The sequence below is a fragment of the Strix aluco genome, chromosome 21, assembly GCF_031877795.1.
Source record: "Strix aluco isolate bStrAlu1 chromosome 21, bStrAlu1.hap1, whole genome shotgun sequence".
In the NCBI taxonomy this organism is placed as follows: Eukaryota; Metazoa; Chordata; class Aves; order Strigiformes; family Strigidae; genus Strix; species Strix aluco.
This window is the reverse complement of record NC_133951.1, coordinates 13,721,596-13,748,216: the sequence shown is the minus strand read 5'-3', so window position 1 is coordinate 13,748,216 and position 26,621 is coordinate 13,721,596. Positions and strand designations below refer to the sequence as shown.

Below are 26,621 nucleotides of genomic sequence, written 5' to 3'. Positions count from 1 at the left end.
TGCTGCAGGAGCAGCCGGTGCATGGGCAGTGCACGGGCACCGGCAGGAGCACGCTGCGCACCCCGCCAGGGCCGCCCCGCGCCGGCGGGACCGCGCTCGCCCCACGCGCGGAACGCCCCTCCGGTAAGTAACTGCGCTGGTCGGGGTGATCGCTGGGGGGGTGGGGGGGGGTGTTTTGGGGTTTATTTTAATTTGGGGCGCTTTGCTATGATTATTTTTTTTTGCCGCCTTAACGTTTTATTTTTTACGCGGTCGAATATTTTTGGGCGTTCAGATTATTTTTTTCGCTTTTCGGTTTTTTTTTTTTTTTTGGGCGTTCAATAATTTTTTCGCACTGTTTTTTTTTTTCGCATTAAAATTATTTTTTTTTTTTTTTTTGGCCTTCATATTTTTTTTTACGTTAAAATATTTTCGGCGTGCAAGATCTTCGCATTCAAAATCTCGGCCTTTTAAAATTTCGTGCGTTAAAACATTTTCGCGTTGAATCTTTTTTTTTTTTTTTTGCATTCCAATTTTTTGCATTCGGTGTTTTTGCCTTCAGTGTTTTTGCCTTAAATTATTTCCCATTTAAATTGTGTTTTCCATCGCGTTTATTTATTTCTCTTTTACCTTAAAAATTACCTTTTTTTAACGCTGCTTTTTACCAATTTTGATTAAAAACCTACCCATATTTTTTTGTTTTGGTTTGGTTTGGTGTTTTGGTTTTTTTGCCCGCGCGTGCATTTCTCTTCCCCGGCGCTGCCCTCCGCCGCCCCCCCAGGACAATCCGGCCGCGCTCGCCCAGCGACCCCCGGGACGAACAGCCCCGGCCCCGGGGGTGGGGGGGGACACCGGGGGGCCCCCGGCCGCCTTCGCTGCTCCGCGCCCCTTTGTTCGCCGCGGCCCGGCCCGGCCCCGGCAGCCTCGGTCTCCCCGCCGGATCGGGCCCGCCGGCCCCGGCGCTGCCGAGAACAATGCCCCGGCGGGCCCGGTGCACCGGGCGGGCTGCCCGCCGCTCCGGGGGGGGCTCCGGCGGGCGGGAGCCGGCACCGGGGAGCGGGGAAGGGTTGCGGGGGGGTGTGGGGGGGAACCGAGCACCGGGGAAATACCGGGGAGCGGCGGCCGCGCAGCGGGGAGAGGAGGGTCCGTGCACCGGGGAAACCGGGGCCGGGCAACGCGGCGGGGAGGGGAGAGGGTGGGGGGGAGAAGGGGGAAGCGCCGTGCACCGGGGAGACACCGGGAACCGGGGCCCGTCACCGGGGAGGGCAACCGGGGTGCGAGCACCGGGGCGGTACGGTCGGTGCACCGGGGCGCGGGGAGGGGGTGGGGGGGGAAGGGGGAAATAAAAGAGGCGAGAACCGGCAGAACCGGGGCCCGAGCGGCGCGGGAATAACGAGCGTTGGAGCGGGGGGCGGCCGGGCCCGAGCTCCGGGGGAGCGGGGCCGTGCCCGGGGCGGGGCGGGCGGGGAGGCCGGGGCCGCGCTCCGGGAGCACCGGGAGAACGGCGGGGGAGGGGAGCCGGGTACGGGGGGAAACTGGGGCTCGTGCGCGGGGTGCGTGTGGGGGGGAACTGGGGAAATTGGGGACCGCGAACTGGGAGGGACTGGGGAAACGGAGAGGATGGGGGGGGGCGCCAGGGATGGCGGGGACCGTGCGCGAGCGGTACCGGGGAAATCGGGGGCCAGTGCACGGGGGATACCGGCGTAAAAGGGGGCTGGGAACGGGGGGAACTGGGGACCTGTGCACTGGGGGAGCTGGGGGGGGCCGTAACCCCCGCCCCCGGCCTGGCCGCGCTCTCACTTTCTCTCCTTTCTCTCCCTTGCGCCAGGAGCGGAGGATGAACCGGGAGCCCCGGCCCGGAGCGCGGCACGCCGGCCCGCCGCGGCGCTGAGGATCACCGGCCGCGCCGAGGAGCCGCGTCGGCCTCCCGCCGTGCCCCGTCGTGGGCGACGAGCGGGCGGGTGGGTGTCCCCGGCATGGACGGCCGTGACTTCGCGCCCCCGCCGCGGCTGCTGTCGGAGCGGGGCAGCCTGGGCCACCGACACGGCACGGGGCGCGTGGCGGGTTCGGCTCACGGGGCCGTACAACCCCCCGGACATTTCCAGCCCACCAAGTACTTCCCTGCGCCCATCTCCATGGCCACGCACACAGGTCAGAGGGGTCGGGGCGGCCGCGGGGGGCCGGGGAGGGACGCGGGGGGCCGGCACGGCACCGGTGCTTCGGCCTCCCCTTTGTGCCGATCGCGCTGTCACCGCGCCCGGTGGTTCTGGGGGGTGCGAGGGGTTCACACGGAGCGGGGTGGGGGACACACACACACACGTTTCTCCGCTCTGCCGACGCGGGAGGAGCGTGACCCGCGGGCCGGCCCGGCGAGACCCCGGTGCCTGAACAAGGAAGCGTTTTCTGGGCGAACAAGGAGGCCGTTATGCGCGGGGCCGGCGCGGCGGGGCCGCGGTGCGGCGGCAGCGGCGGGGAAAGGCCAGCCAGCCCCGGCTCGGCACAAACCCCCGGAACGTCAGGGCGAGGAGGGGTTTGCGGCGCGTACGTTCGCCTCGGCGGCCGACGGACAAAGCGCGGCACACGGCCGGCCGCGGCACGGCCAACGGCACCGGGCGTGGGGCTCCCGGCTCCGGCTGCTACGCCGGCATCCGCGACGGCCGCTGCCCGCTCGGCTTTGTCTGCGGGGCGGGCGCTCGGCTGCGGCCGCGCAGGGTTAAAGCGGGGCGCAGGCTGCCGAAAGCGGGGTGCGCGGCACGGCGAGGGAGGGGGCGCAGTTTGAGGGAGCGGGGAGCCGCTCTGGTGCCGCCGAGCTCCGGGATGGAGCCGAGGCGTGAGCGGGGCCGGATCCGGGGCGCAGCGTGCCGGCTTGGCGCGGGGTGCTGCCGGGGGCCCCCCGCTTCCCGCCGGCGCAGGCGGTTTTCTCGCCGCGGCACGGCGGCAGCGCCGGTTATTGTCGCCGCCTTGATGAGCTGTGAATACTAATAAAATTATATCTGCTTTAATGGGATTACAATTAGTGCGTGGATTAGGGCGGGGGGCACGGCCGGGCCGCGCGCGGGGGTGTTGGTGGCTCCTGGAAGGAGGCAAAAGTGGGGAGCACCGGGGGGGGTGCCGGGGAGGCGGCGCCGGATCGGGCCCACGGCCGGGGCGGTTTCGCTTTGTGCCGGCGGCCCCCACGCTGCAGCCGGCCCCCCCCCCGGGACCACCACGGGGCTGGGGGGGGCTACCCCGGCCTCCCTCCAGCTTTGGGGTGCAAGGGGGGCCTGGATGGGGGCTTGGTGCCCATCCTCGAGGTGGGGGATGGGGGGTGGGAGCTCAGCCCTTCTCTGGCTTGCGGTGGCCGGGGGGGGATCCCCGGGGGATGCCGGCGCTGGGGTGCCGCTGGCTTCCCTCTGGCTTCTCAGCGTGGCGGTGTCCCCGCTGCGGCGGCGGCCGGACCCTCGCGCCCGCCGGGGCCTGGGCGACACATGGGAGCCCGAATGCAACGGAGGTTGTTAAAATAACATGGATCAGGCTAAAAATACCCCGGCAGAAACTCGCCTTAAAAAAAAAAAAAAAAAAAAAAAAAAAAAAAGAGAGAAGCCAAACCCAACAACAGAAAGAGCTAAAAATATTCCTGGCTTTGGCAAGGCCGGCACAGCCGGAGCCGATCCCGGCGAGCCGCGCTCGGAGGCTCCCGCACATACGGGAACGTCGCTTGAGCGAATAAAAACGATAATTCAGTGCCCGGTGTCGTGCTGGGGCTGGCGGGAGGGGGGGTCCCCAGGCCTGGCACCCCGGCATCCCCCTGGTGCGGCCGTGCCACGGGGCCGGGAGCCGTGGCAGCGCGCGGAGCGGTAATTAACGCCGATGATTGATAATTACCCCACCCAGCAAATAAAGCCAGCCCGCGGTTTGCCGGGCGGCCGTGGCGGGGCCGGCGCGGCACGCGGCAGCCCCGGGGTACCGTGCGGGTCGGGGAGGGGGGGCTCCGGCCACGCTCCCCCAAATGGCTCCCGGCAGCGGGCCGGACTACACCTCCCAGGAGCCTTTGCCGAGTGCCGGGGGCCGGAGGCTGCCCTGGGAAGGGGAGATAAAAACTGTTTAGCTTGATTTTATTAAAGCCATAATTCAGGGCTGCGCAGTTATTGCAAACAAATGCGCTTCGGTTTGCGTCTGGTTTTGGCACCGGGACCATGCAAATGATGGCACGAGACGGCGCTGGGGGCCGGAGCGCGGGGAGCCGCGGCCTTGCCTGGTGCTGCGGGGACGGGGACCCCCAGCCCGAGCTGGGGTGCAGCCCCCCGCTCCCCAGTCACGGCGCTGGGGGCTGCGGTCCCGCCGCCCCGGCACGTCTGTGCCGAGCAGGGCCGGGGGTCCCAACACCCCCACCACGGGCAAGGGGATGGGAAACTTCGGCAGAGGCTTCGGCTGAGCTCGTGCTTTACGCCGGGGCCTTAATATTTGCCCTTGTGACGTTTTTATGGACTAATACATAGTTGAGATCGCGCCGGGCTATTTGTCACCGCGGCGGAGCCCTCGGCGCATCGCAGCGTCTAACGGCGCCGGGCGGGGGCTCGCACGGGCTTTGCCGTGGCGGTGTCGGTGCACGAGCTTGACCCCGGCGCTGCCGGTTTGCGGCCCGGTGTGGACGGACAGCCCGGCCGTGGCGGCGCGGGTCTGCGTGCCGGCGGGGGTAGCCAGGGCGGCGAGCCGGCGGCCTGGCGCTGGTGGCCGGCTGGGCTCTCGCAGCTGTCCCCCTCCCTGGATTAAGTTGCAGGCCGGGCTCAGGCCAGGCTTTACGCGGTTCCTCGGTGTGGCTGGAGGGGCGCGGGGGGATGGTGGGGGGCAGGTGGGGACGGTGGCCCCCGACCGGGGTGGCGACACGGGGCTGGGTGCCAGCGCTGCAGCCGCTCCCCATCACAGCTTCCTCATTAAGAACCGAAGACGGGGTCTAACGAGGGGTTGGGAGGCCGCGGTGTGGCACCGGCACGGCCGTGGCACGGGGGCTCCCCGCTCCCCCCCTTTCGTCACCGCGTGCCAGCCCGGCCGCGCCGCCGCATGCGCTGCATTTTAAAAAGTAGGTGTCAAAGTTAAAACAGATTTTGAGATTAACTCGTCTGCTCCTCGTTAGCCACACTCGCGCCGGGGTGGCCGGGGTGGGGCGGCGGGGGGGACGGACACGACACGCGCGTGTCCGGCGGGAAGAGCGAGATGCGGAGAACCCCAGATCCCGTGGAATTACCCCGGAGTGGTTTCATCTGGTTGTTAGGGATGAGCCGGATCCGCGCGGAGAGGCCGGGGGGGGGACGGGCAGCCCCAGCGGCCACGCAGCACCGAGCCCCGGTCACCGCCAGTAAAGGGGGTGATTGCCCCAGACTGGAGGTTGGGGGGTGGGTTTCAGTATTGCCTCTTGCTCCTGCACCCCTGGGGCTGCCTGTGTGGGGTGTGTGTGTGTGTGTGTCTTGTGCTGGGGGGGCTGGGGGCAGCGCCAGCACCGGGTGCCGTGGGCCGAGCGCCGTGAGCACGGTGGGCTGATCCCCGAGGGGGGATTGGGGGTGCGGCCAGGCTCCACGGAGCATTTGGGTGCCCCTCAGGGCACCCCAGGCTCTTCGGGACCCCCCCAGCTCAGAATGTCCCCGTCCCCCCCCGCAGCCGGTTCCTCTCCCGGCGCTGATGGCAGCGATAGGTGACAGCCGAGCGGGGAATTATAGTAGAAAATAAAAATAGCAGGATTTGGCGATTCAGTGACTCTGCAGAGATTCACATGGGCTGTGCCCCCCCCGCCCCCCCCAGCTCCCCCTGTGGTAAATAAACACTCACCCAATAATCTCATTCTTGGAGTTCTTCTTTATCCGCTCCATAAAGCGAAACAGATGGGCACAGCGCGGCCCTGCCTGCCGCCCTGCCCGCCCCCCAGCACCACCCCGGGGCAGGATCCAACCCCGCTGGGTGCTGGGGTCCCCCTGGGGAGAGGGAGGGAGGGGACGAGTCCTCGGAGCCCCTCGGGGTCACTCCCTCCCGCTCCGTACACGGGCAGCCCGGGACCCCGCGGGTGCGACGCTTTGCAGGAGGTTGCACGGGGTCACCGTGGGCCCCAGGTTTTGGGGGGTTCCCTGGGGGATCCACGTGCTTGGCCTCCGTGAGACACCAGGCCCCCATGGGACCATGTGGGGTGGGACACCAGGACCCCCCCAGGCCCTCCCTGGCTTCCCCACGGTCACAGCCCGTGGGCCAGACCTATGGCTGCACCCAAAATGGCCTCTGGGCTTTGCAAAGCCGCGTGTGCGCGTCGTGCAAGGCGAGCGTGCAAGGCGAGCGTGCCCACCCTGCAGGCCGCGTGCGCCGAGCGGCGTGTGCCAGTCGTGCGAGGAGCGTGTGCCGTCCGTGCGAGCCCCGTGTGAGCCACGCGTGCCGAGTGGCCTGTGCCTGCGCGGCCCCGGCGAGCGTGCGAGCGTGCGGCCCCGGCTGAGCGTGCAAGCGTGCGGCAGCGTGCGGCCTCGCGGCGGCTCCAGCCTCCCCTTCCCTCCATCGAGCGCCGACAGCTTGCGAGTGGCACTTAGCACGGAGCGACTGCCGCGTGATTACCCATCGGATAACGTTTTAATTGTACTTCTGGCACTCTGTCAAGCTAATTTGAACTGCATTTCAATATTACGGCATTTATTTAGTGCCATAACAATATGGATTAATCTTAAATTATAACACCGAGGAAATTATATTACACTTATTTCCTATTTGCCAAATATTTAAAGAGGCCGCGTGGCTCGCAAAGCGTGGGGAGGGGGTCGTGGGCCTCATCCTGCCCCACGCCCGGCTCTGGGGACCTGGGGGTGGCACCTCCCCGGGGTGCCCGGCGGTGCGGGAGGGTCCCTGCCAGCTCCCAGCGGCTCCGCGTGCGGCCCCGGCCCCGCGAGGAATGTTCCAGCCCCGAAATAGCCGAGGGAGTAACCCAACCCCGCGCCCCGCGCACGTCCCCGCCACCCCGGGGACCGTCACCTCGCCCCGGGGGGCTGCAGCCCCTTCTGCCCCCATCCTCAAAACGGAGCCTCTGAATAGCGGGGGGTAGCGGGGGGCAGCCGTGCGCCTGCACCGGGCGTGGTGGGGGGGTGCAGCCCCCACCTTCCCAGAGAGGGGGGCTGGGGACCCCCCTCCCTTTCCTGGCAGCGCCGCCGCCGGCCCCCGACCCAGAAACCTGCGGGGCCGGAGCAGCCGTGGCCGGAGTGACCCCCCCGCTGGGGCCGTGGCCCCCCCACGCCCGCCCTGGCCCCGCTCGCTGGCGGGGGAAACTTTCCGTCTTCCCGGCACATTCCCATCTGTGCCGCGCTCAGCGCGGGGGCGAAGAGTGGCTCAGGGAAAGGGGGGGGGGGGGGGAGCGCCCTTTGCTGTGCCCCCCCTGTCCCACCCATCCCACCCCCGCAGCCCCCCTCCCCGGCGCTGTTGGTGCGGTCGTGCTGAGACCTGGCACGCTTGTCACATGTGTGACCCTCTGTGGATTCAGGGCCAAGGTGAAAAGCCCCCCCTTAGCGCTCACCCCCCCACACCCCCCCCCCCGCGGCTGTGGTTTGGCGGGATGAGGGGGAAGCGCCTTCGCTTCCCTTTTAACCCTTTCCTCCGGCTGCCGCCTCCCCCCAGCCCCGTTTGGGGGGTCCTGGGAGCCGACAGCCCCAAAACCCACCGGCACGACCCCCCCCCCCCGCCTCAGTGTCCCTGCCCGGCCGCAGCGTCGGGCTCGGTGTGGGGCAGCGTGTGGCGTGGCCGTGGCCGTGCCGGGGCAGTTGTGGGCTGTGCCGGAGCCGCCGGCGTTCCCGGTGTGGGCGCGAGGTGCGAAGCCCCCCACGGCCCCCAAAAAGCCGCCGGAGGCTGGTGGCCACGGCCGGGGCCACCCTTCCCTCCCCGCGGGCACCCGGCGTGGGGGATTTTCTCACCGGTGCTGGAGCCGGGAGCGGTGCCGGCGGGACTGACTCACGGCACCAACGGGGAGCCCGGCCAGGGAGTTCCCAGGCTGACGCGGGCGGTGGAGGCGGGGGGGGGGGGCTGGTGGGGTGGGGGGAGCCGCGGTGGCACCCCGCTGCCCATCTGCCCCGTGCTGGCAGCCGGGCCCCGGCACGGGGCTGCTCTGGCGCTGCTTGCTCATGGGTGTGATGAGTTGTGCACGGTCTCAGCGATCTTTCCTTGTCCTCGCCGGCACCGCGGCTGGAGGGGGGGAAGCTGAGAGGCGGGGGGGCAAGGGGGGGGCTGCTCCCTTGTCTGTGCGCCGTGCCGTGCCATGAGCCGTGGCAGAGCGTGCGAGGGGCCCGCGGTGTGCGAGGCGGGTGGGAACGGCGTGGCCGGTGCGTGCCGGGGGATCCGGCCGTGCCAGTGGGTGTGAGTCAGCGGGTGGGGGGGTGTGGGGAGCCGCGGCCCCATCGGGACACCCCACGCCAACCCGGCCTCGCCGCCATCGGAGTTTTTGGGGGGGGTGTGTGTGTTTTATTTTTTTACAGCCTGTTTCACAGCTTCCAGAAAAGGCTCGTTCTGGAAACCTCGGCTTCCTGCCCGGTGCAGCCGCCCGGCACGCTGCCTGCTCCACGCCCCGCGGCGGGGTCCCCCCGGCACAACCGGGGCTTGGGGGGGGGTCGGGGGGGGGGCGTTGGACATCACACACAGAATCCTCCGGGCCGCGTTGGCGCGCTGCGGCCGTGCCCGGTGTGCGCCGGCGCGGTCAGGGGGTCGCGTCCGGCACCGGGGGCGCGCGGTGCCGGTTCCCAGGCCCGAGGGCGCAGGGTGTGGCCGTGCCCCCCCCACCCCGGGGCCCACGCGGTCCCTGCCCGGTGTCGGCCCCCGGCCGGCCGGCGCAGGAAGGAGCGAGGCTGCCTGAAACCACATCCCCGACACTCATCCCAGAGGCATCCCGGAGGGATTAGCCGGGGAGCGTGGGCCGGCTTAGAGAGCAAAGCATCGCTTCCTGCCCCGGCCGGGCGGCCGGCCAGCCCGGGCTCCTCCGCACCGCGGCCGTGCCGAGCCGTGCCGGGGAGGGAAACGGGCGGCCGCGGCCCCGCCAGCCCCACGTCGGCGCACACATGGCCACGGGGAGCGGGGCCACGCGGCGAGGGGCCGGACGATGCTCCCGCCCCCCCCTTTCCCGATGTTTCCACCGTGATCTCACGGCTCGGCCGGGGTGGGGATCGGGATGGGGAGCGCTGGGCTGAGCCTCCCCCCGAGGGAGGCCGCCGGGGTCAGGGTGGGGGCTGCCGTGGCTTCCCCGCACGCCTGCCCCTCCCTGCACACGTGTGTGCACACACACACGTGGCTCTGTCCCCCTCCGCCGTGTCCCGGCCCCAGGGAGCAGCCGTCCCGGTGTCCCCAGGATCGGGCCCGTGGCAGCACCGGGGGCAGGCGGTGTCCCGAACGTGCCGCTGGAGCCGGGGAAGGGGGGGGAGAGCGGCAGCGTGGGGAGTCACACGCGTGTGTGTGAAGCCTCGTCATGTGCTGCCACACGCATGTGCCCGGCTCGGGGCAGCAGTGCCCCTCGCACGGTTCCACTGTCCCTCGTGTGCCCCGGCGCGTGTGCGAGCCCCGTGGGGCTGGGGGTGTGTGTGTGTGTGTGTGTGTGTGTGTGTGCACGAGGGATGCGATCACACGAGGGCACGGGGGTGCACGAGGGCCGCGGGCGCGTGAGCGGGGCCACGGGCAGCCCCCCCATGACTCTCTCCTCTCCCCCCGCAGCCGGCAGCGGCCTGATGGGGAACGCGCCCCCCTCCTCCTTCATGGGGGGCTTCCTGAGCAGCAGCCTGGGCTCGGGAGCCCCCAGCCACCCCGCCGGCCCCACCGCCTCCCCCCCGGAGCCGGCTTTCCGCGGGCCCCACTCCGGCACCTCCCAGATCTGGTTCTCGCACTCCCACGAAGGTGAGCGGGCGCCAAGGCGGGGTTGAGGGGGGGTGTGGGGTGGGGGGGGTGCCCCCACGGGGTGTCCGGGATGCGGCCGGGGCTCTGCCGGGTGCCGTCCAGCCGTTGCCCGCGCGGGGTGGGGTTCAGACCTCCCAGGCGCTGGCACACGGGGTGGCCGTGGCAGCCGGCCGGCACGGGCACGCGGTTGGCACGCAGCGAGCTTCGGGGTGGCAACGGGGAGGGCGCAGCCGGCGGTGTGACCCACAGACCCCCTAGCCCCCCCCCAATTTCCTGGGCAACCACGGGGGGAGCAGGCGCAGCCCCCCGCAGTCGGGGTGAGGCACGTGCCAGGCTGCAGGAGCCGGGCTGAGGCCAGGCCAGCTCGTGTCACTGGTGATGAACCGAGGGCTGCGCTCCCCTCCTGCGGCGGCGGGGGCAAGCTGCAGCATGGGGACCCTCGAGAGGGGGGCAGCGTGTGTAGCCCAGTTAAACAGACACCCCGTGCCAAGGAGGGGGGAGCGGGGGGTCCCCGCAGCCCCCCGGCGTCCCCATCCCCACCTGAGCGGCCGGAGCGAGGGCCGACAGAGTTAAGGAGCGGGGAGGTGGTATTGGCGCGGGGCCCTGGCAGCCGGCCCAGCTGGTAGTTTGACCGGCTGCCAGTTGGCTCCCGGCGTGCCGGGGCCTGCGCGGCGTGCCGGGGGGGCGGCGGGGGGGACGGGGACGCGCGGGAAGCGGCGGCGGGGGGCGGGGGGGGTGTTGTTCGGGCAGCGCACGCGGCTCCGGCAGCGCAGCGCCTGCCGCTGAGGGACAGCCCGCCCGAGCGCGCCGAGCCGTGCCGAGCCGCCGGGATGGGGCCATCGCTGCCGTGAGTTTGTAGTGTCTCAGCCCAGCAGCAGCAGCTCGCCATGGGGGGGTGTTGGCGGCCCCTAGAGATGATGCCGGGCTCCGGCAAAGCGTTTCTAGCCAGAGCGGTGCTCGGCTGCGTGGCTATGGAGACACCGCGGGGGGTCCGGGTGCCTGCGAGCGCACCCCGGCCCCCCTGACCACCGCCGTGCCCCCAGCTCCGGGGTACCCCCGCTTCTCCGGGAGCCTGGCCTCCACCTTCCTGCCCATGAGCCACCTGGACCACCACGGCAACAGCAACGTCCTCTACAGCCAGCACCGCTTCTACGAGAGCCAGAAAGGCAGGTACCGGGGTCCCGGCATGGCTCCGCGGTGCCACCTCAACCCCACAGCCTCCGGGGCTGGTTGGGGTCCCCAGTCGGAGCCCGTGGCCCCAGCCAGGGAGGGGTGAGGGGCTCAGCACCCATCCCTGGCGCCCATGCCCGGCGTTGGGGTGGGGGGCCGGTGGCGGAGGGAGGCACCGTGTCCCCGGGGAGGAGCGGGGCCGGCGGGCACGGGGCGGTGGGCACCCGGCCCAGCCGCCACCGCCGCTCTCACTTTTCACAATATTGTGGCGGGCGCTTAATAGGGAACATTGTTTGGGTGGGAAATGGAGCTAATTAGGCCGTGCCTTCCCCCGCGCTCCTCCCCTCGTTAGCGGGGAGCCGGTGCTGGCACGGCCGCGGGTGCCCGGACCATGTGCTGTTGTTCGGCGTGGGAAAGGGGGGGTCCACGGCGGGGTGGGGGGTTCACCCGTCGCCTTCCCCTCCCAGATAACTTCTACCTGCGCAACCTGCCCGCCCAGCCCGCCCTGCTCCCCACCGGCCACGGCTTCCCCGGCATCGCCCGCGCCGCCCCCGGCCCCCCCGCCGGCTCCTGCAGCCGGGAGCGGGAGGCCGGACCCCTGCCCAAGACCCCCAAGGACTACGACCGCTTCCTGCCGGGCAAGGAGAAAGCGGGCAAGGGGGACCCCAAGGAGCGGCCGCCCGAGGAGGACCCCAAAGAGCGGCACAAAGCGGTGCTGCCGGTGCCGCCGGAGGGACACTGCAAAGAGGGGTTGCCCCCCCGGGGGGCCGGCGACGGGCGCCCCAAGCACCTCGCTTCCTGCCTGCTGGGTGCCAAGGGGCTGGAGGGCGACGCCGGCCGCGCCGTGCTGCCCAGTTGCGCCGGCAGCGCCTTGCCCCGCGCCGGCCGCTGCGGTGCCAAGGAACCGTGTCGGGGCGAACGGGAGCCGGTAGCCCCCGAGGTGGCCCAACCTTACGGCGAATGCGTGGAGCGGCGGCAGATGCTGCACCACGCCGTTTCCTACGCGGTGCCCGCCGGGCCGGCTCCGCTCGGCCCCGCCGCCGGCTCGTTCCCCTGCCTGCAGCTCCACGCCGGGCCCGAGGTGCTGTGCCCGCTGCCGGAGCCGGCCGGGAGGGAGCTGAAGCTGAGCGGGGCCACGCTGGTGCCCTCGGTGGGGCACCTGACGGACAAAAGCCGCTCTTTCCAGGTGACGGCGGAAGCCGCCGGCCTGGAGCGCGCCGAGGCCAAGGAGCGGCACGCCGAGGCGGGGGCCGAGCCCCCGGCCGCTTACGGTGGCCCCTTCCACCACCCGCTGAAGGCGGAGGGTCCGGCGGAGCGGCGGTTGGAGTGGGGGGGTCCCGGCGCCCGGCTGAAAGGGCTGGAGTACTTAGGGGGGGCGGCGGCTGAGGGACCCCCTTTCAGCAGCCGGGGTCCGGCACCCAAGGGTGCTCTGGAGAAGGGTTACTTCGACGTGCCGCCGGCACCCGACTGCTCCCGCGCCGCCCGCCCCGACCCGCTGGGCGTCCGGGTCGGACCCTCCTGCTGCACTTTAGAGAAGGGCCCCCCCAAGGACCCCCCCCCCCGGGCCGGCTCCCCAGAAGGTGGCACGGATCCGGCACCAGCAGCACCCCGAGGCGGAGGCGGCCGGTGCTGGCCCCGAGGGCAAGCGCAAGCCGCTGGAGCTGAGCGCCCTGGGCTACGGCGGCCCCCCCCTGCCCCCCTGGGGCGTGCAGGGCCAGGGGCCCCCCCTGACCGTGGCGGAGGAGCGGAAGGGGCCCTACCTGGACCCCTTCGGCACGAGTCTGCAGCAGGCTGCGTTGATGACTCAGGGCCCGGTGCTGGGCCAGGAGGTGCCGGCTGCCCCGGACGAGGTTTCGGCCATGAAAAACCTGCTGAAATACAGCAACCAGGCGCTGCTGGGGGGGCAGAAGGGCCCCCCCTTCGTGGGGTTGGGGGGCGTCAAGGGCAGCTGCGCCCACCAAGACACCAAGTTCCCCCCTGGGAAGGGGCAACCAGAGTTAGAGCGGCCGGACTGTGCCCGCGGCCGGGACCACGACGGGCTGGCCCCCGGCGAGGGCGAGGTGCGGCAACCGCCCGTCGGCATCGCGGTGGCCGTGGCGCGGCAGAAGGACACGCTGGGACGGCCCGAGCCCTCTTACGGCGGCGGCAGCTCCGGGCGGCAAAGCCGAGCGGCTGCTGGCATCAAAGGTAGGACTCGGGGTGTTTGTGGGGGGGTCTGGGGGGTGGTGGGGGGCTGGCGGTGCCACACTGATGCCACTGTCCTGTCCCCGGCACAGCCGGCACCGCGCGGCCCATGCACCTCATCGACTTGGAGGCAGAGGAGGAGCGGGGCCGGCTCTGCGAGGAGCGCCTGGGGCTACCGGGGCGAGAGCTCCTTCTCCAGTAAGTGCCACGTTGGGGGGGTCGGGGGGGTCCCTGCCCGCCGGTGCTGTCCCCTGCGGTGCGTGGTGCTGACACGTTGCCCCACATCCCGTGTGTCATCCCCCCCCAACTTCTCTTCCCGCAGGGACAACAAGGACCTGGTGGAGTTTGCCCGGATGCACCCGTCGGGGGGGTGTCCCGGGGAGCTGACCCCCCACCTGATGATCGCGGGGGGCTCCTCGCTGCCGGCGGGGCAGCTCGGGGGGGACCCCGCTGCGCACGCCCACCCGGCGCACACGCACTGGCTGCCCCGCACCCGCAGCCCCTCCATCTGGATGGGGGGACACTCCTACGGTCAGTGCTGCCGGCAAAGGGGGAAGTTGGGGGGCTGTTGCTGACCCCCCCACTCCCACCCCGGCACTGACAGCCCCCGGCCCCACAGGCATCGGCCACCCCGCGCTGCACCAGAACTTGCCGCCCGCCTTCCCCGCCTCCATGCCCAGCACCATGCAGCCCGTGTTCCCCCTCTCCCAGGACCCCCCTGCCCAGCTCGTCATCCTGCCCACCGAGCCCCCCGCCCACGGCACCCCCCACACGCTGGGTGAGGCTGGGAGGGGTCCCTGGGGGGCACTGCTGGGGGGTTTGTTCGGGGCTGGGGGTGCTGCTGGGGAGGAACTGGGGTCCCTGGGGATGTAAGGTGGGAGATGGGGTCCCTGGGGGTGCAAGGGTGGGAGGTGGGTCTCTGGGTGCTTTTGGGGGTGCAGGGGTGGGTGATGGGGTCCTTGTTGGTGCTGCTGGGGGTGCACGGTTGGGAGATGGGGTCCGTGGGGGTGCTTTTGGGGGCGTGGGGTAGGAGATGGGGACCCTCTGGGTGCTGCTGGGGGTGCAGGAGTGGGAAATGGAGGTCCCTGCAACTGATGGGTGTGCAGGGGTGGGAGATGGGTCTCTGGGTGCTTTTAGGGGTGCAGGGGTGGGTGATGGAGTCCCTGCAGGGGGGGAGATGGGGTCCCTCTGGGTGCTTTCGGGGGTGCAGGGGTGGGAGATGGGTCTCTGCGGGTGCTGCTGGGGGTACAGGCCTGGGGAGGGCACTGCTGGGGTCTGCGGGGTGACCCTGAGGCGGGTCCCCGTTTGACCACCCCCCCCCACCTCTGGCAGCCGACGTGATGGACCAGGCGTCGCTGTGGCCCCCCATGTACCCGGGCCGGGGCCCCGGCACCCACCTGCAGCACACGGGGCAGCTGCCCGTGTACTCGCGCTCGCAGTTCCTGCGGCAGCAGGAGCTCTACGCCCTGCAGCAGCAGCAGCGGGCGGCCCAGGCCCTCGAGATCCAGCGCCAGGCGCATGTCCAGGTGCCTGTGGGGCTGGGGGCGGCGTGGGGGGGTGACGAGGGGGGCTGGGGGTGGGATGGGATGTAGGGCTGGCTTGAGGTTGGGGTGGAGGGTGGGGGTATGGTGCTGGGGGTGTGAGATGTGGGGCTGGGGGTGTGAGGTGCAGGGTTGGGGGTGTGAGATGTGGGGCTGGGGTATGAGATGTGGGGCTGGATGTGGGGCTGGGGGTGTGAGGTGCTGCCACACGAGATGTGGGACAGGGCAGGGGGGCTGGACTCAGGCGGTGAGGCAGGGGCTGAGCCATGGGGCTGGGCTGGGGGAGCTGCAGGGCTGGGGTATGGGGCAGGTTGTAGGGTGCCGGGCAGGGAGGGGGGGGGCAGAGACTGGGCTGGGGGGGGCTGGCGTGTGCCGACCTCGGTGTCCCCCACAGCGGAAGCCGGAGGAGCCGCCCCTGGAGCTGGAGGACGGGGGTCCCGAGAAGCCCCTCAAACCCTCCCACAAAGCAGTTGCCTTAAACCCCCCGGCCAAGGGCCTGTCCTCAGCGGCCCCCGGGCCCCCCAAACTCTCCCCTTGCTGCCACTCCCCGGCCCTGCGGCACCCGGCCAAGTGCCCCGTGGCCCTTCCCGCGGCCCCCTGCACTTTACCCGTCTGCCCCGCCGCCAGCTCCGCTGTGGCCCCCCGCTCCCCGGCCGACAGCCCCCTGCCCGTCCAGAGCAAGGGCAGCGACGGCGAGGACAAGCGCGGCGAGGGGCAACCGCCCCGCGACTACCCCAAGTCCCTGGAGCCAGGTAGGACCGGGCTGAGGAGGAGGAGGGTGGCTGCGGTGCTTTATAGGGGGGTCCCTGCTGAGCGTCACCCGCTTTCCCGCAGACTTGCCCCCCGGCTACAGCTACCCCGCCGCCGGCATGGGCTTCTCCGAGGCGCACTCCGCCGAGCCGGCCGACCCCGACACTATGCACGCCGGCTCGCCGCCGGCCGAGCCCGAGCAGTCGCGGACCTTCAGCCCCGCCGGGGAGGTGCTGCGGGAGCCGGGCCCCCCACGGGAGCCACCACCCCCAGGGGGGGTGATGGCTGAGGGTCCCGGGGTGCTGCTGCACCGGCATCACCTCCTCCTCGCTCCGGGACCCCTCTGCGGGGAGCGGGGGCCGGCTCCGGCCACGGGGGTCACCGAGGAACGGGCGCCGGTGGCTTTTGGGGTGCGCCGGGAGGCGGCTCAGGGTGCCCCGGAGCAGAGCCCGCCGGAGCAGCAGCGCCCGGTGCCTGTGGTAGGGGCCTCCCCGCTGCCCCCCACCGTGGAGGAAGAGGAGGAGGAGGAGGAGGAAGAGGATGGCGACAGCGATGGCACAGAGCCGGGGGGCAGCTGTGACGAGGAGGATGGCGACGGTCCCAGCGGGCGACAGGGCTGCCCGGGCGGGCTGGAGGCGCTGATCGCCGCTGGCATCGACCTGGGGGAGCTGCCGGCGCTGGGTTCGCCCGGGGAGCCCCCCCCGGCCCCCCCCTCGCCCGCCCCCCACGCCTCAGGGATCCCCGGCATCGCCCTGCTCAGCGAACTCGCCGACCTGGAGCTGCGCCGGCGCCGCTGCGACCTGGCCCTGGAAGGTGAGCGGCCCCCCCAGTGCCCCCCCGGCTCCCAGTCCTCCCAGTGCGCCCCTGTCGCCTCCTGTCCCGCGGAGGGTGCGTGTGGGGATGGCGGGGGGGGTGTCGTGCAGCGCGGGTGCGACGGAGGAGCCGCGCAGGGCGTGCGAGAGCGGGGCTGCTCTTGCACGAGCGTTGGCACAAGCAGGGCTGGGCAGCGCGTGCGTGGGGCGGTGGCGAAGCGGGGTGCGTGCGGGTGTGGGGTGCAGGGGGCTGCGTTTGGATGGGGGGTGCGTGTGGATTTGGGGTGCAGGGGGGCGCACACACTGGCAGAGGAGCGCGGGGGCTGCGTGGCTGCGGGTGGTGCCGTGTGGTGCCGCGTGGTGCTGCGTGGTGCCGTGCCCCATGGCCAGGCCCCGCTCGCAGCCCGGGGCCACCTCCGGGGCTCGGCTCCAAGCGCTGGCTCCAGGCAGGCGCCGGGATTCCCCCCCCCTCCCTCCCGGCTCGGCTTCCCCAGGGAATCCCGGGGGCCCCACAGGGAAGGTCCGGCCGCCGGCCTGGCGCGTCCCCAGCACTGCCGCGGGCGTGTGGCGGCGGGGCCCCGTGTGCTCGGTGCTGCCCATGGCCGTGACGCTGTGGGGGGTTTGGGGGGAGGTGGCCGTGGGGCCCCCCCCGCTCCCTGGCACAGATGGGGCGCGTCACCGCGTCCCTCCCAGCCTCCGCTCGCCCGTGAGTTCATCGCTGGCCGTTGCGGCGCGGCCCCCCCGGGGTTGTCCCTCTGCATGACCCCAAGTTCTCCCCAGACACCCCCCCGGCACCCCCTGCCCCACAGACACTCCCCCCCCCGCCCTTTCTCACCCTGCACGGCCCCGGTGAGGGTCCCGCTGACCTCCCGTCCCGGCAGGGGAGGACGAGGACCTGCTGGCCTTCAACCTGCAGAATTTGGCCACGGTGGCGGCCGCCTGGTCGCTGGTGGAGGCGGCCAGCCGGGAGGGCAGCCCCCCCCGCGCTCAGCCCCCTGCCTGCCTCCCCGCCGCCCCGCGCCCGCATCCCCCGACGCAAGTACACCTGGACGCCCAAAACCAAGGCCGTGAGTGTGTCTGTTCGCCTGTTAGCGGGCGGGGCGGGAGGTGCCATGAGTTGTGCCCGGTCTCAGCCCACAGAGCTGAGGCCGCCGGGTGCTGCCAGCTGCCCCCCCACCACCCCCAACTCCCCCACTTCTCCTGGCCCCCAGGTTTGTCCCCTGAAGGCGGCCATCGAGCAGCTCAACACGCAGGAGGTGGAGGTGCGGATGCGTCTGGCCGAGCTCCAGCGCCGCTACAAGGAGAAGCAGCGGGAGCTGGTGAAGCTGCAGAGGCGACACGACCACGAGTACGTCCCCGTCCCGGTTGGGTCGCGAGGTTGGGGTGGGGGGGGAACGACACGAGGTGGGGAGGCAGCCTGCAGGGAGGCCAGGGAGGGAGCGCCCTCCGCCGAGCGGGACGGCAGTGGCGGTCACCGGTGCGATGAGTTTGGGCCCGTCCTCAGCCCGGCTCGGCGGAGGGGCACCGCCTGCGGCGGCCGCGCGGCTCAGGGTGCCCCCGGTCTTGCCGCGGCTGCAGGCGTGACGAGAGCTCCCGGAGCCCGGCGCGGCGCGGGCCGGGGCGGCCGAGGAAGCGCAAACACTCCAGCACGCTGGGCCGGGCCGAGAGCCGCAAGGTCAAGTGAGTGACCGTTGCCGCGTGCCCTCCTTGTCCCGGGGGGCTGAGCCACCAGCCCTGCCGCCGGGGCCGTGGAGTGGGGGGGGGGGGGGGGGGGGGGGTCTGGCCATCCCGCCGCGGGGGGTGACGGTGCTCAGGGGCCGCCCCGCCGCATCCCCCCATCGCCAGCCGCCGCGTTTCGGGGACGGGGGGGTCCGGCCGCGTTCCCGCTCTCAACCCGCTTGCGGCGGGCGGGGCGGGGGGGCTCGGCTGGGCGGCAGCACCGTGTTCCCCCCCCCGCCGGCGGCGGGAGCAGCGTTGCATAAAAGCCTCTTTATCTGCGCCGTATAAAGCCATTGGTCACGCTGCAGCGGCGTTCATCGCTGCCGGCGCTTTATTATTACCCATTAGCCGCCCGGCGCAGCCGTTTCCCCACTCCCGGGCCCTGTATAATTGTCCTTCTCCGCTACAAATTGCCTCTCCCGACAGGCCCATTTGCATAAATCCTCCGAGCGAGTCCAAACACGCTTGGAGCGTGTGTGCGCGCGCGGCCCCCGGCCCCCCCGTTCGGTAATAACAGTTAAATCTGCGCTAAATGGTTCCTTCAATTAAGACGGAGGGGAAGGAGAGAGGGAAAAAAAAAAAAGAGAGAGAGAAAAAAAAATTAATCTCTAGGTTTTATGTCACAAAACATTAGCGAGTGAGTGAAGGTGACGGGGTGGGGGGAAGATGAAGCGGCGGGAGCTGGCGGGTGTAGGATCCATCGGGGGGTGTAGGGTCCGTCTGGGGGGTGCAGGATGTATCAGGGGGGTGCAGGGTCCATCCGGGGGGGCCGGCGGGCGCCGTGCCCACGCCGCGCTCCCTTGCCAGGGCGGTGAAGACCAGCCTGTCCCTGCTGTGCGCCGAGTTACGGGGGGACCCTGAGCCCAAGAAGAAGAGGAGCAAACTGGCCGAGGCGGCGTTCGGTGGCCTCAAAGGCTCCCCGGTGAGTCCGGACCCGCCGCTGGCAAACACCGTCGTGGGGCTGGGGGGGTGCCGGCCCCCTCCCGAGCCCCCCTGTGCCCCCCAGGAGAAGGTGCGGTGCAAGAAGAGCGGCTCGCAGGGCAAGCTGGCCTGCAAGGTGGCTCACAAGGTGTCGCAGCTGAAGCAGAAGGTGAAGAGCAAAGGGTTGCCCGCTGGCATCAGCCCCTTCCGCCGGAAAGAGCCCAACCCCAGCGGCCGCATCCAGAAGAAACTGTCCCGTCCCAAGAGCTCCAAGGCCACCAAGTACCAGCCGCAGGACCCCGACCCCTGCCAGCCAGCGGGCTTCAAAGGCAAGGCCGGCGCGGGGATGGGGGTGCAGGGTCTGGGATGGGGATGGGGGTGCAGGATCTGGGATGGGGATGGGGGTGCAGGATCTGGCACAGGGATTGGGGGTACGGGGTCTGGTACGGGGGTGAGTGTCCGGGGTCTGGCACGGGGATTGGGGTGCAGGATCTGGTACAGGGATGGGGGTGCGGGGTCCAGCACAGGGATGGGGGTGCGGGGTCCGGCATGGGTATGGGGGTGCAGGATCTGGGATGGGAATGGGGGTACAGGGTGTGGTATGGGGATGGGGGTGTGGGGTCTGGCACGGGGCTGGGGGTGCAGGATCTGGCAAAGGTATGGGGGTGCAGGATCTGCTACAGGGCTGGGGGTGCTGAGCGGGTGCTGGGGAGCCAGGACAGGGGGGTGCATCCAGCCACAGGCGTGGAGGGGGGGTGGCATGTGCCAGGGGGTCAGTCAGGGCCCCAGCATCTCCCTGGGTGGGGGGGGGGGCGGGTGCAGGGGCCACCCCTGGGTGCAGGGGGTCCTTCATCACCACCCCCCCTCCTCTTGCAGACGAGCCCGACGGGGACACAGACAGCGAGGACGGTGACGACGAGCCGGGCTTGTCCCTGCCGCCCTCGGTGCCCGTGGCCGTGCTCGGCCCCTCCCCGTCCTCCGTGGTGAAGATGGAGGCCAACGAGAAGGCGAAGAAGAAGAAGGAAAGGCAGGGGCTGCTAGGTAACGGCATCCCCCCACGGGGGGGCACACGGGGGACGAGGAACCCCCTTCCCTGGGCTGGGTGGGCACCCATGGGGTGTCCTGAGCCACGTTCCCCCCCCCCCGCCCCGCTGCAGGGCCCTGCCGCCTCGGTAGCCCTGAGGGCGAGGTGAAGATCAAGCGGCGGCCGGTGAAGCCGGGGGCTGGCAAGCTGGAGAAGGTGCCGGCGCGGCGGAAAGCTGGCGGCTGCGAGGAGGGCGGCAAGAAAAAGTTGAAGGCCAAGCCCAAGGAGAGCTTCCGGCCCCCGGCCCCCAGCGGCCCCAGCGCCCCGGCCCCCCCCGGCAGCCTCTTCGCCGGCACCGACCCCCGGCACTTTGGGCCACGGGACGAGGGGGCTCGTTTGGCGAGTGAGAGGCTGAAAAAGGCCACGCGCAAGAGCAAGGTGCTGCAGTCGGCCCTGAGGGTGAGCGTGGGGGGCACCCATGGACTGTGCGGTGGGGAGGGAGGGGTGCAGGGGCTGGGGGGTGCTGGGGTTGTTGGGGGGGCACCGATGGGACTGTGGGGTGCAGAGAGGTGGGTGCCAGAGGCTGGGGGAGGTCAGGGGGGGCTTCTGATGAGACCGTGGGGTTGCCGGGGTGGTCGGGGGGCACCAGTGGGACCGTGGGGTGCAGGGGCTGGGTGTGGGGTTTGCATGTGCTGGTGGGGCTGAGGGGGGATCCAGTGAGACCGTGAGGTGCAGAGGGATGGGTGCAGGGCTGGGGGTGTTTGGGGGGGGCACTGATGAGACCGTGAGGTGCAGAGGGATGGGTGCAGGGCTGGGGGTACTGGGGTCTTTGGAGGAGGGCTCCAATGAGACCAGGGGGTGCGGACGGGTGCAGGGGGGGCACCACTGCACAGTCTGGGGGTGCTGAGATGGTTGGGAGCACCGAGAGGCCCCTGGGGTGCAGGGGCTGGCGTGGTTGGGGGGCAGCGCTGGGCCCCAGAGAGCTGGGGTCGCCACGGGGGGGCCCGTCGGCTGGCTCTGACCCCCCTCCCGCAGCGGAAGAACGGGGCGCTCTCGCTGGCCCTCTCCCCCCGAAGCGCCAAGACCATCCTGAGCAAGGGCAAGAAGCTGGCCAAGGTGAAGAGCAAAGTGGCCACCAAGCAGGTGAGGGGCAGGAGCCGGCCCCCTGCCCTGACACGGACCCCCCCAAGCCCCCGCCGTGTGTGTGTCCCCACAACCCTGAGCTCCCTGTCCCGCAGTGCAAGGGCCGGGCGGTCAGCAAACTGCTGGAGAGCTTCACCGTGGAGGACGACTTTGACTTTGATGACAACAGCAGCTTCTCCGAGGAGGAGGAGGAGGCGGCGGGGGGGGGCTGCCTGGCCGGCGGGGGGGCACAGGGGGGTCGCCACTCTCCCCTACCCCACGCCTGCGCCATCCAGAAGGAGGATCTGCGGGACGGGCTGCACATCCTCATCCCCAAGGAGGACAGCCTGCTCTACGCCGGCAGCGTCCGCACCATCCAGCCCCCCGACATGTGAGTGGGGGGCCGGGGTGGGGGTCCCTGCCCTGCCGCTGGGGCTGCCGGGGTTAGCTGGGTGGGTGCTGAGCCCCCCCTGCTTTCCCCCCACCCCCCCTCCCTACCTTCTCCGTGCCCCCTCCCCAGCTACAGCATCATCATCGAGGGCGAGCGGGGGAACCGGCAGCGCATTTACTCGCAGGAGCAGCTGCTGCAGGAGGCGGTGAGTGGGGCAGGGGGGGGGGCCAGGACGGGGGGCTGCACCCCACGGAGCCCAACACACCCCACAGAACCCAGCACGTCATTTCCTCGCAGGTCCTCGACGTCCGGCCCCAGTCGCGACGCAGCCTCCCCCCAGGCACCCGCGTCTGCGCGTACTGGAGCCAAAAATCCCGGTGCCTCTACCCAGGGAACGTGGTGCGAGGTGAGGAGAGGGGTTGGGGGGGCAGCCGGTGGGGCAAGGGGCGGGGGGGGTGTCGGGGACCCCTGGCCCATCCCGACAGCCCTCCCCGTGCCGCAGGCTCCTCGAGTGACGAGGAGGAGGATGACCCCGAGGCGGTGATGGTGGAGTTTGACGACGGGGACACGGGGCACATCGCTGTCTCCAACATCCGCCTGCTGCCCCCCGACTTCAAGATCCAGTGTGAGTGGGCCGGGGCGGGGGCTGCAGGCAGGGGACGGGCAGGGGACAGGCAGGGGGGCAGCCGGGCCAGCCCTGACCCCACGCTCTGCCCGCAGGCACCGAGCCGTCCCCCGCGCTGCTGGTCTCCAGCTCCTGCCGGAGGACGAAGCGGTCGTGTGGTGACGTGCCCCCCCCCGGCGAGCTGCCCCCCAGCCTCTGCCCGGATCGCCACAACGGCCCCGAGCCCCCCAAGAACTCGGGCAAGAAGGCGGCTGGCAAGGAGAAAAGCGGTACGGGGAGGGGGGCTGCCACCCCCAGACCATCTGCCCGTGGGGGGGCCAAGGGAGGTGGCACCAGCAAGTGCCGGTCTGAGGGGTGCTGGGGTGAGGGGAAGGGTGCTGGGATGTAGGGAAGGGTGCTGGGATGTGGGAAGAGTGCTGGGATGTGGGAAGGGTGCTGGGATGTAGGGAAGGGTGCTGGGATACAAGCATAGAGGATAGGCAGGGATGCAGGCAGGGGTACAGGCAGGGATGCTGGCAGGGATGCAGGCAGGGGTACAGGCAGGGATGCAGGCAGGGATGCAGGCAGGGAGAGGGGATGCAGGGAAAGACGGGGTGGGGTACACCAGGACACAGGGAAGGCTGCGGGGCCGGCCATGCAGGAAGGGGGTGGCTGCAGCGCCGGGGAAACAGAGATGGGGCCGCAGGGAAGGACGTGCAGGGCCGGGGACAGTCCCAGAGCCTCCGTCTGTCCGTCTGTCCGTCCTCCCTCGCGGCCTCCGGCCCCTCCCGACACCCGTCTCCCGCCAGGCAAAGCCGCGGAGGTGCTGTCGGGCGGCAAAGCGCCGGTGCTGGGCGACCCTTTCGTGGGGCGGCGCGGGGGGCCGCTGCTGAGCTGGTCGGCGGTGGCGCAGACGAAGCGGAAGGCGGCGGGGAAGGGCACGGCCGTGCTGCAGAACCTCTTCCAAGTCAACGGCAGCGCCAAGAAGCTGCGGGCCAAGGAGACCATCTTCCCCGTGCACCACCACCACCACCTCGCCGCCCCCGTCTTCGGCAACGGCTTCGGGGCCGACTCCTTCAGCCGCATCGCCAGCTCCTACGCCTCCTTCGGGGCCGGGGCTGGGCTGGTGCTGCCGGCCGCCCAGAAACTCCTGCGCTCCAAGAAGGCCGAGCGGCTGGAGGCAGAAATGGGCAAAAGCGGCCGGAGAAAGGCAGGCAGTGAGTACCTGGTCAAGCTGGACCACGAAGGGGTGACGTCCCCCAAGAACAAGAACTGCAAGGCCCTGCTGCTGGCTGAGAAGGACTTTGGGGCCAAGCTGGAGCGGCCGCTGGCCAGCCACGGCTATGCCCACGCGGCCCTGGCCGGCAAGGATAGGAAGGGGCGGGCGCCCGTGCACCAGCTGCCCGTGGGGCTGGCGCTGCGGAAATACTCGGGCCAGGCCGAGTTCACCCTGAACTGCGACAGCGACTGCCACAGCTCCTACTCGGACATGGACGAGGACGAGGAGGCGGGCGGGCTGGGCGCCGACGTGCCCTCGCGCTTTATGACCCGCCTCTCGGTTTCCTCCTCTTCCTCGGGCTCTTCCACCTCCTCCAGCTCCGGCTCCATCTCCACCTCCAGCCTCTGCTCCTCCGACAACGAGGATTCCTCCTACAGCTCCGAGGACGAGGACTCCACGCTGCTGCTCCAGACCTGCCTCTCGCACCCGGTGCCGGCGCTGCTGGCGCAGCCGGAGGCCCTGCGCTCCAAGAGCGGCGCGCCGCAGCGCTGCTTCCTCACCAAGGCCGCCGCCGCCGGCCCCAAGGCCAAGCTCAAGCGCAAGGAGGCCCTCAGCTTCTCCAAAGCCAAAGAGTTCTCCCGGAGGCAGCGCCTGCCCTCGGTGGAAAACCGGCCAAAGATCTCCGCCTTCCTGCCCGCGCGCCAGCTCTGGAGGTGGTCGGGGAACCCCACGCAGGTACAGCCCGGGTGGAGGGGTGCGTGGGGCAGGGGTGTGGGTGCAGGGTGCTTGGGGTAGAGGTGCAGAGGTGTGGGGGGCGTGGGGGCACAGCAAGGCACCTGGGGGCACAGGGAAGGGTGCGTGGGTGCAGGGTGCATGGGTGCCTGGCAGGGTGCGTGGGTGCAGGGTGCTTGGGGTAGGGTGCAGGGGTGTGTGGGTGCCTGGCAGGGTGCGTGGGTGCAGGGTGCTTGGGGCAGGGTGCAGGGGTGCGTGGGGGCACAGGGCAGGGTGCCTGTGTGCACGGGGTAAGGTGCATGGGTGCGGGGGCATGGCTGCGGGGTGCGTGGGTGCCCGGCAGGGTGCGTGGGTGCAGGGTGCATGGGGTGGGGTGTATGGGTGCCCGTGTGCGCAGGGCAGGGTGCATGGGTGCAGCTGCATGGGTGTGGGGTGCACGGGTGCCTGTGTGCACGGGGCAGGGTGCATGGGTGCAGGTGTGCTGTGCAGGGTGCACGGGCACAGCAGAGTGCCTGGGGATACCGAGCAGGGTGGTGGGTGCGTGGCGGTGCCCGTGTGCGCGCAGCAGGGTGCATGGGTGCAGGTACACGGGTGCAAGAGTGCGGGGTGTGTGGGTGCAGGGGGTGTAGGTGCAGCTACGTGGGTGCAGGTGCGTGGGTACCTGTGGGTGCCGGGCAGGGTGCTCAAGTGCCCGGAGCACAGGGCATGGGTGCCCAGGGCAGGGTGCTCCTGCAGCACTTGGGTGCGGGGGGGGCAGGGTGCCCGCGGGGGTGCCCAGGGCTGGGTGGGTGCTGTGGGAGCATCGTGGCTCGGCGCTGCTTTCCCCGGGTGCCTGGAGCCTCACGGGTGGTGTCGGGGGTCCATGCACCGTCCCTGACCGCCCCCCCCGCCCTGTGTGTCCCCCCCCCCCAAAACCTCCCCCGGCAGCGTCGGGGCATGAAGGGCAAAGCGCGGAAGCTGTTCTACAAGGCCATCGTGCGGGGCAAGGAGACGCTGCGCATCGGGGACTGCGCCGTCTTCCTCTCGGCCGGGCGCCCCAACCTGCCCTACATCGGGCGCATCGAGAGCATGTGGGAGTCGTGGGGCAGCAACATGGTGGTCAAGGTCAAGTGGTTCTATCACCCCGAGGAAACCAAACTGGGCAAGCGGCAGAGCGACGGCAAGGTGAGGGGGTGGGCAGGGTGAGACTCCAAAAAGGCCATTGAATGACTCGAGCGTGGCCAGAGAAGGGCAACGGAGCTGGTGCAGGGTCTGGAGCACAGGTCTGATGGGGAGCGGCTGAGGGAACTGGGGGGGTTTAGTCTGGAGAAGAGGAGGCTGAGGGGAGACCTCCTGGCCCTCTGCAACTCCCTGAAAGGAGGGTGCAGAGAGGGGGGATGAGTCTCTTGAGCCAAGGAACCAGCGCCAGGACCAGAGGGAATGGCCTCAAGCTGCGCCAGGGCAGGGTCAGACTGGCTCTTAGGAAGGATTTCTTTGCAGAAGGGGTTGTTGGGCGTTGGAATGGGCTGCCCAGGGCAGGGGGGGAGTCCCCATCCCTGGAGGGGTTGAAGAGTCGGGTTGACCCAGCGCTGAGGGATCTGGTGGAGTTGGGAACGGTCAGGGGGAGGTTCCTGGTGGGACTGGAGGAGCTTCAGGGGCTTTTCCAACCCAGATGATTCTGTGAGACCCAGGGGTGGGATTGGGGAATGGGGGGTGACGGTGACACCGCGTTATATGTGTGTCCCCCCCACTCCACAGAACGCCCTGTACCAGTCGTGCCACGAGGATGAGAACGACGTTCAAACCATCTCCCACAAGTGCCAGGTGGTGGGACGGGAACACTACGAGCAGATGACGCGCAGCAAGAAGTACCAGGACCGACAGGACCTTTATTACCTGGCGGGTACCTACGACCCCACCACGGGGCGGCTGGTGACCGCTGACGGGGTGCCCATCCTCTGCTGACCCCCCCCCCCGGGCCCACCCCGGCGAGGGGGACAGGCACCCCCGCACCCCGCGTCCCCACCGCCGGGTCCTTCCCGGCGATTATGCAAAAGCCTGGGGTGGCCGGTGTGAAGGTGGGGGGGGGGGGTGGGGGGGGTTTGGGGGGGGCTGCAGCAGCATCGTCACGGGGGGCGCAGGGGGGGGGGGCTCCCCTACAAGCCATACTTTCCCTAGTACCTCTGACTGTTTGCCAGCAGGTAAAGCAGAAATCAGGTGTGTTGTTCTATTTATTTTGCGTGTAAATATTGTATTTCTTCCGGGAAGTTTTATGGAAAACAGGCAAACCGATAAAAAAAAAAAAAAAAAAAAACAACAAAAACACACAAAAAAAACCCACACAAAAAAAAAAAAATAATAATAATATGGGGCGGGAAGCGGGGTGGGGGGGTCGCGTTTCCGTTTCAGTGCACTGTTTCCCCCAGCCTGGCTGGGACGAGGACAGCGGGGGAGCTCTGTATATAGGGGGGACGCGGCGGCAGGGCGGGGGCTCGGCCCCCGGCGCAGCGGCGAGCAGGGCGGGGGGCGGGGGGGGGGGGGGGGGGTGTTGGGGGGTCCCGCTGCCGCCGCCCGGCCCCAGTGCAATAGCGGGGTGGCCGCGGTGCC

The 26,621-nt window shown here is 70.3% G+C and overlaps 1 protein-coding gene across 1 annotated transcript in view; it reads left to right on the top strand.

The window, feature by feature from the left end:
- BAHCC1 (BAH domain and coiled-coil containing 1) overlaps positions 1-26,621 on the top strand; it is a 26,939-nt gene continuing 318 nt past the window's right edge. The window contains 29 exon segments of the mRNA XM_074847343.1: positions 1-123; positions 1,808-2,130; positions 9,667-9,846; positions 10,890-11,012; positions 11,484-12,576; positions 12,578-13,203; positions 13,293-13,398; positions 13,523-13,731; positions 13,820-13,978; positions 14,533-14,726; positions 15,136-15,493; positions 15,576-16,304; positions 17,185-17,299; positions 17,301-17,370; positions 17,515-17,651; positions 17,882-17,983; positions 18,830-18,944; positions 19,029-19,272; positions 19,820-19,984; positions 20,101-20,426; positions 21,003-21,110; positions 21,206-21,480; positions 21,610-21,685; positions 21,778-21,886; positions 21,983-22,105; positions 22,201-22,374; positions 22,894-24,038; positions 24,963-25,199; positions 25,773-26,621. The exon segment at positions 25,773-26,621 is cut by the window's right edge and continues 318 nt beyond it. Of these exon segments, the coding sequence (XP_074703444.1) occupies positions 1,956-2,130; positions 9,667-9,846; positions 10,890-11,012; positions 11,484-12,576; positions 12,578-13,203; positions 13,293-13,398; positions 13,523-13,731; positions 13,820-13,978; positions 14,533-14,726; positions 15,136-15,493; positions 15,576-16,304; positions 17,185-17,299; positions 17,301-17,370; positions 17,515-17,651; positions 17,882-17,983; positions 18,830-18,944; positions 19,029-19,272; positions 19,820-19,984; positions 20,101-20,426; positions 21,003-21,110; positions 21,206-21,480; positions 21,610-21,685; positions 21,778-21,886; positions 21,983-22,105; positions 22,201-22,374; positions 22,894-24,038; positions 24,963-25,199; positions 25,773-25,979 (7,680 nt within the window). The 5' untranslated portion in view covers positions 1-123; positions 1,808-1,955 and the 3' untranslated portion in view covers positions 25,980-26,621.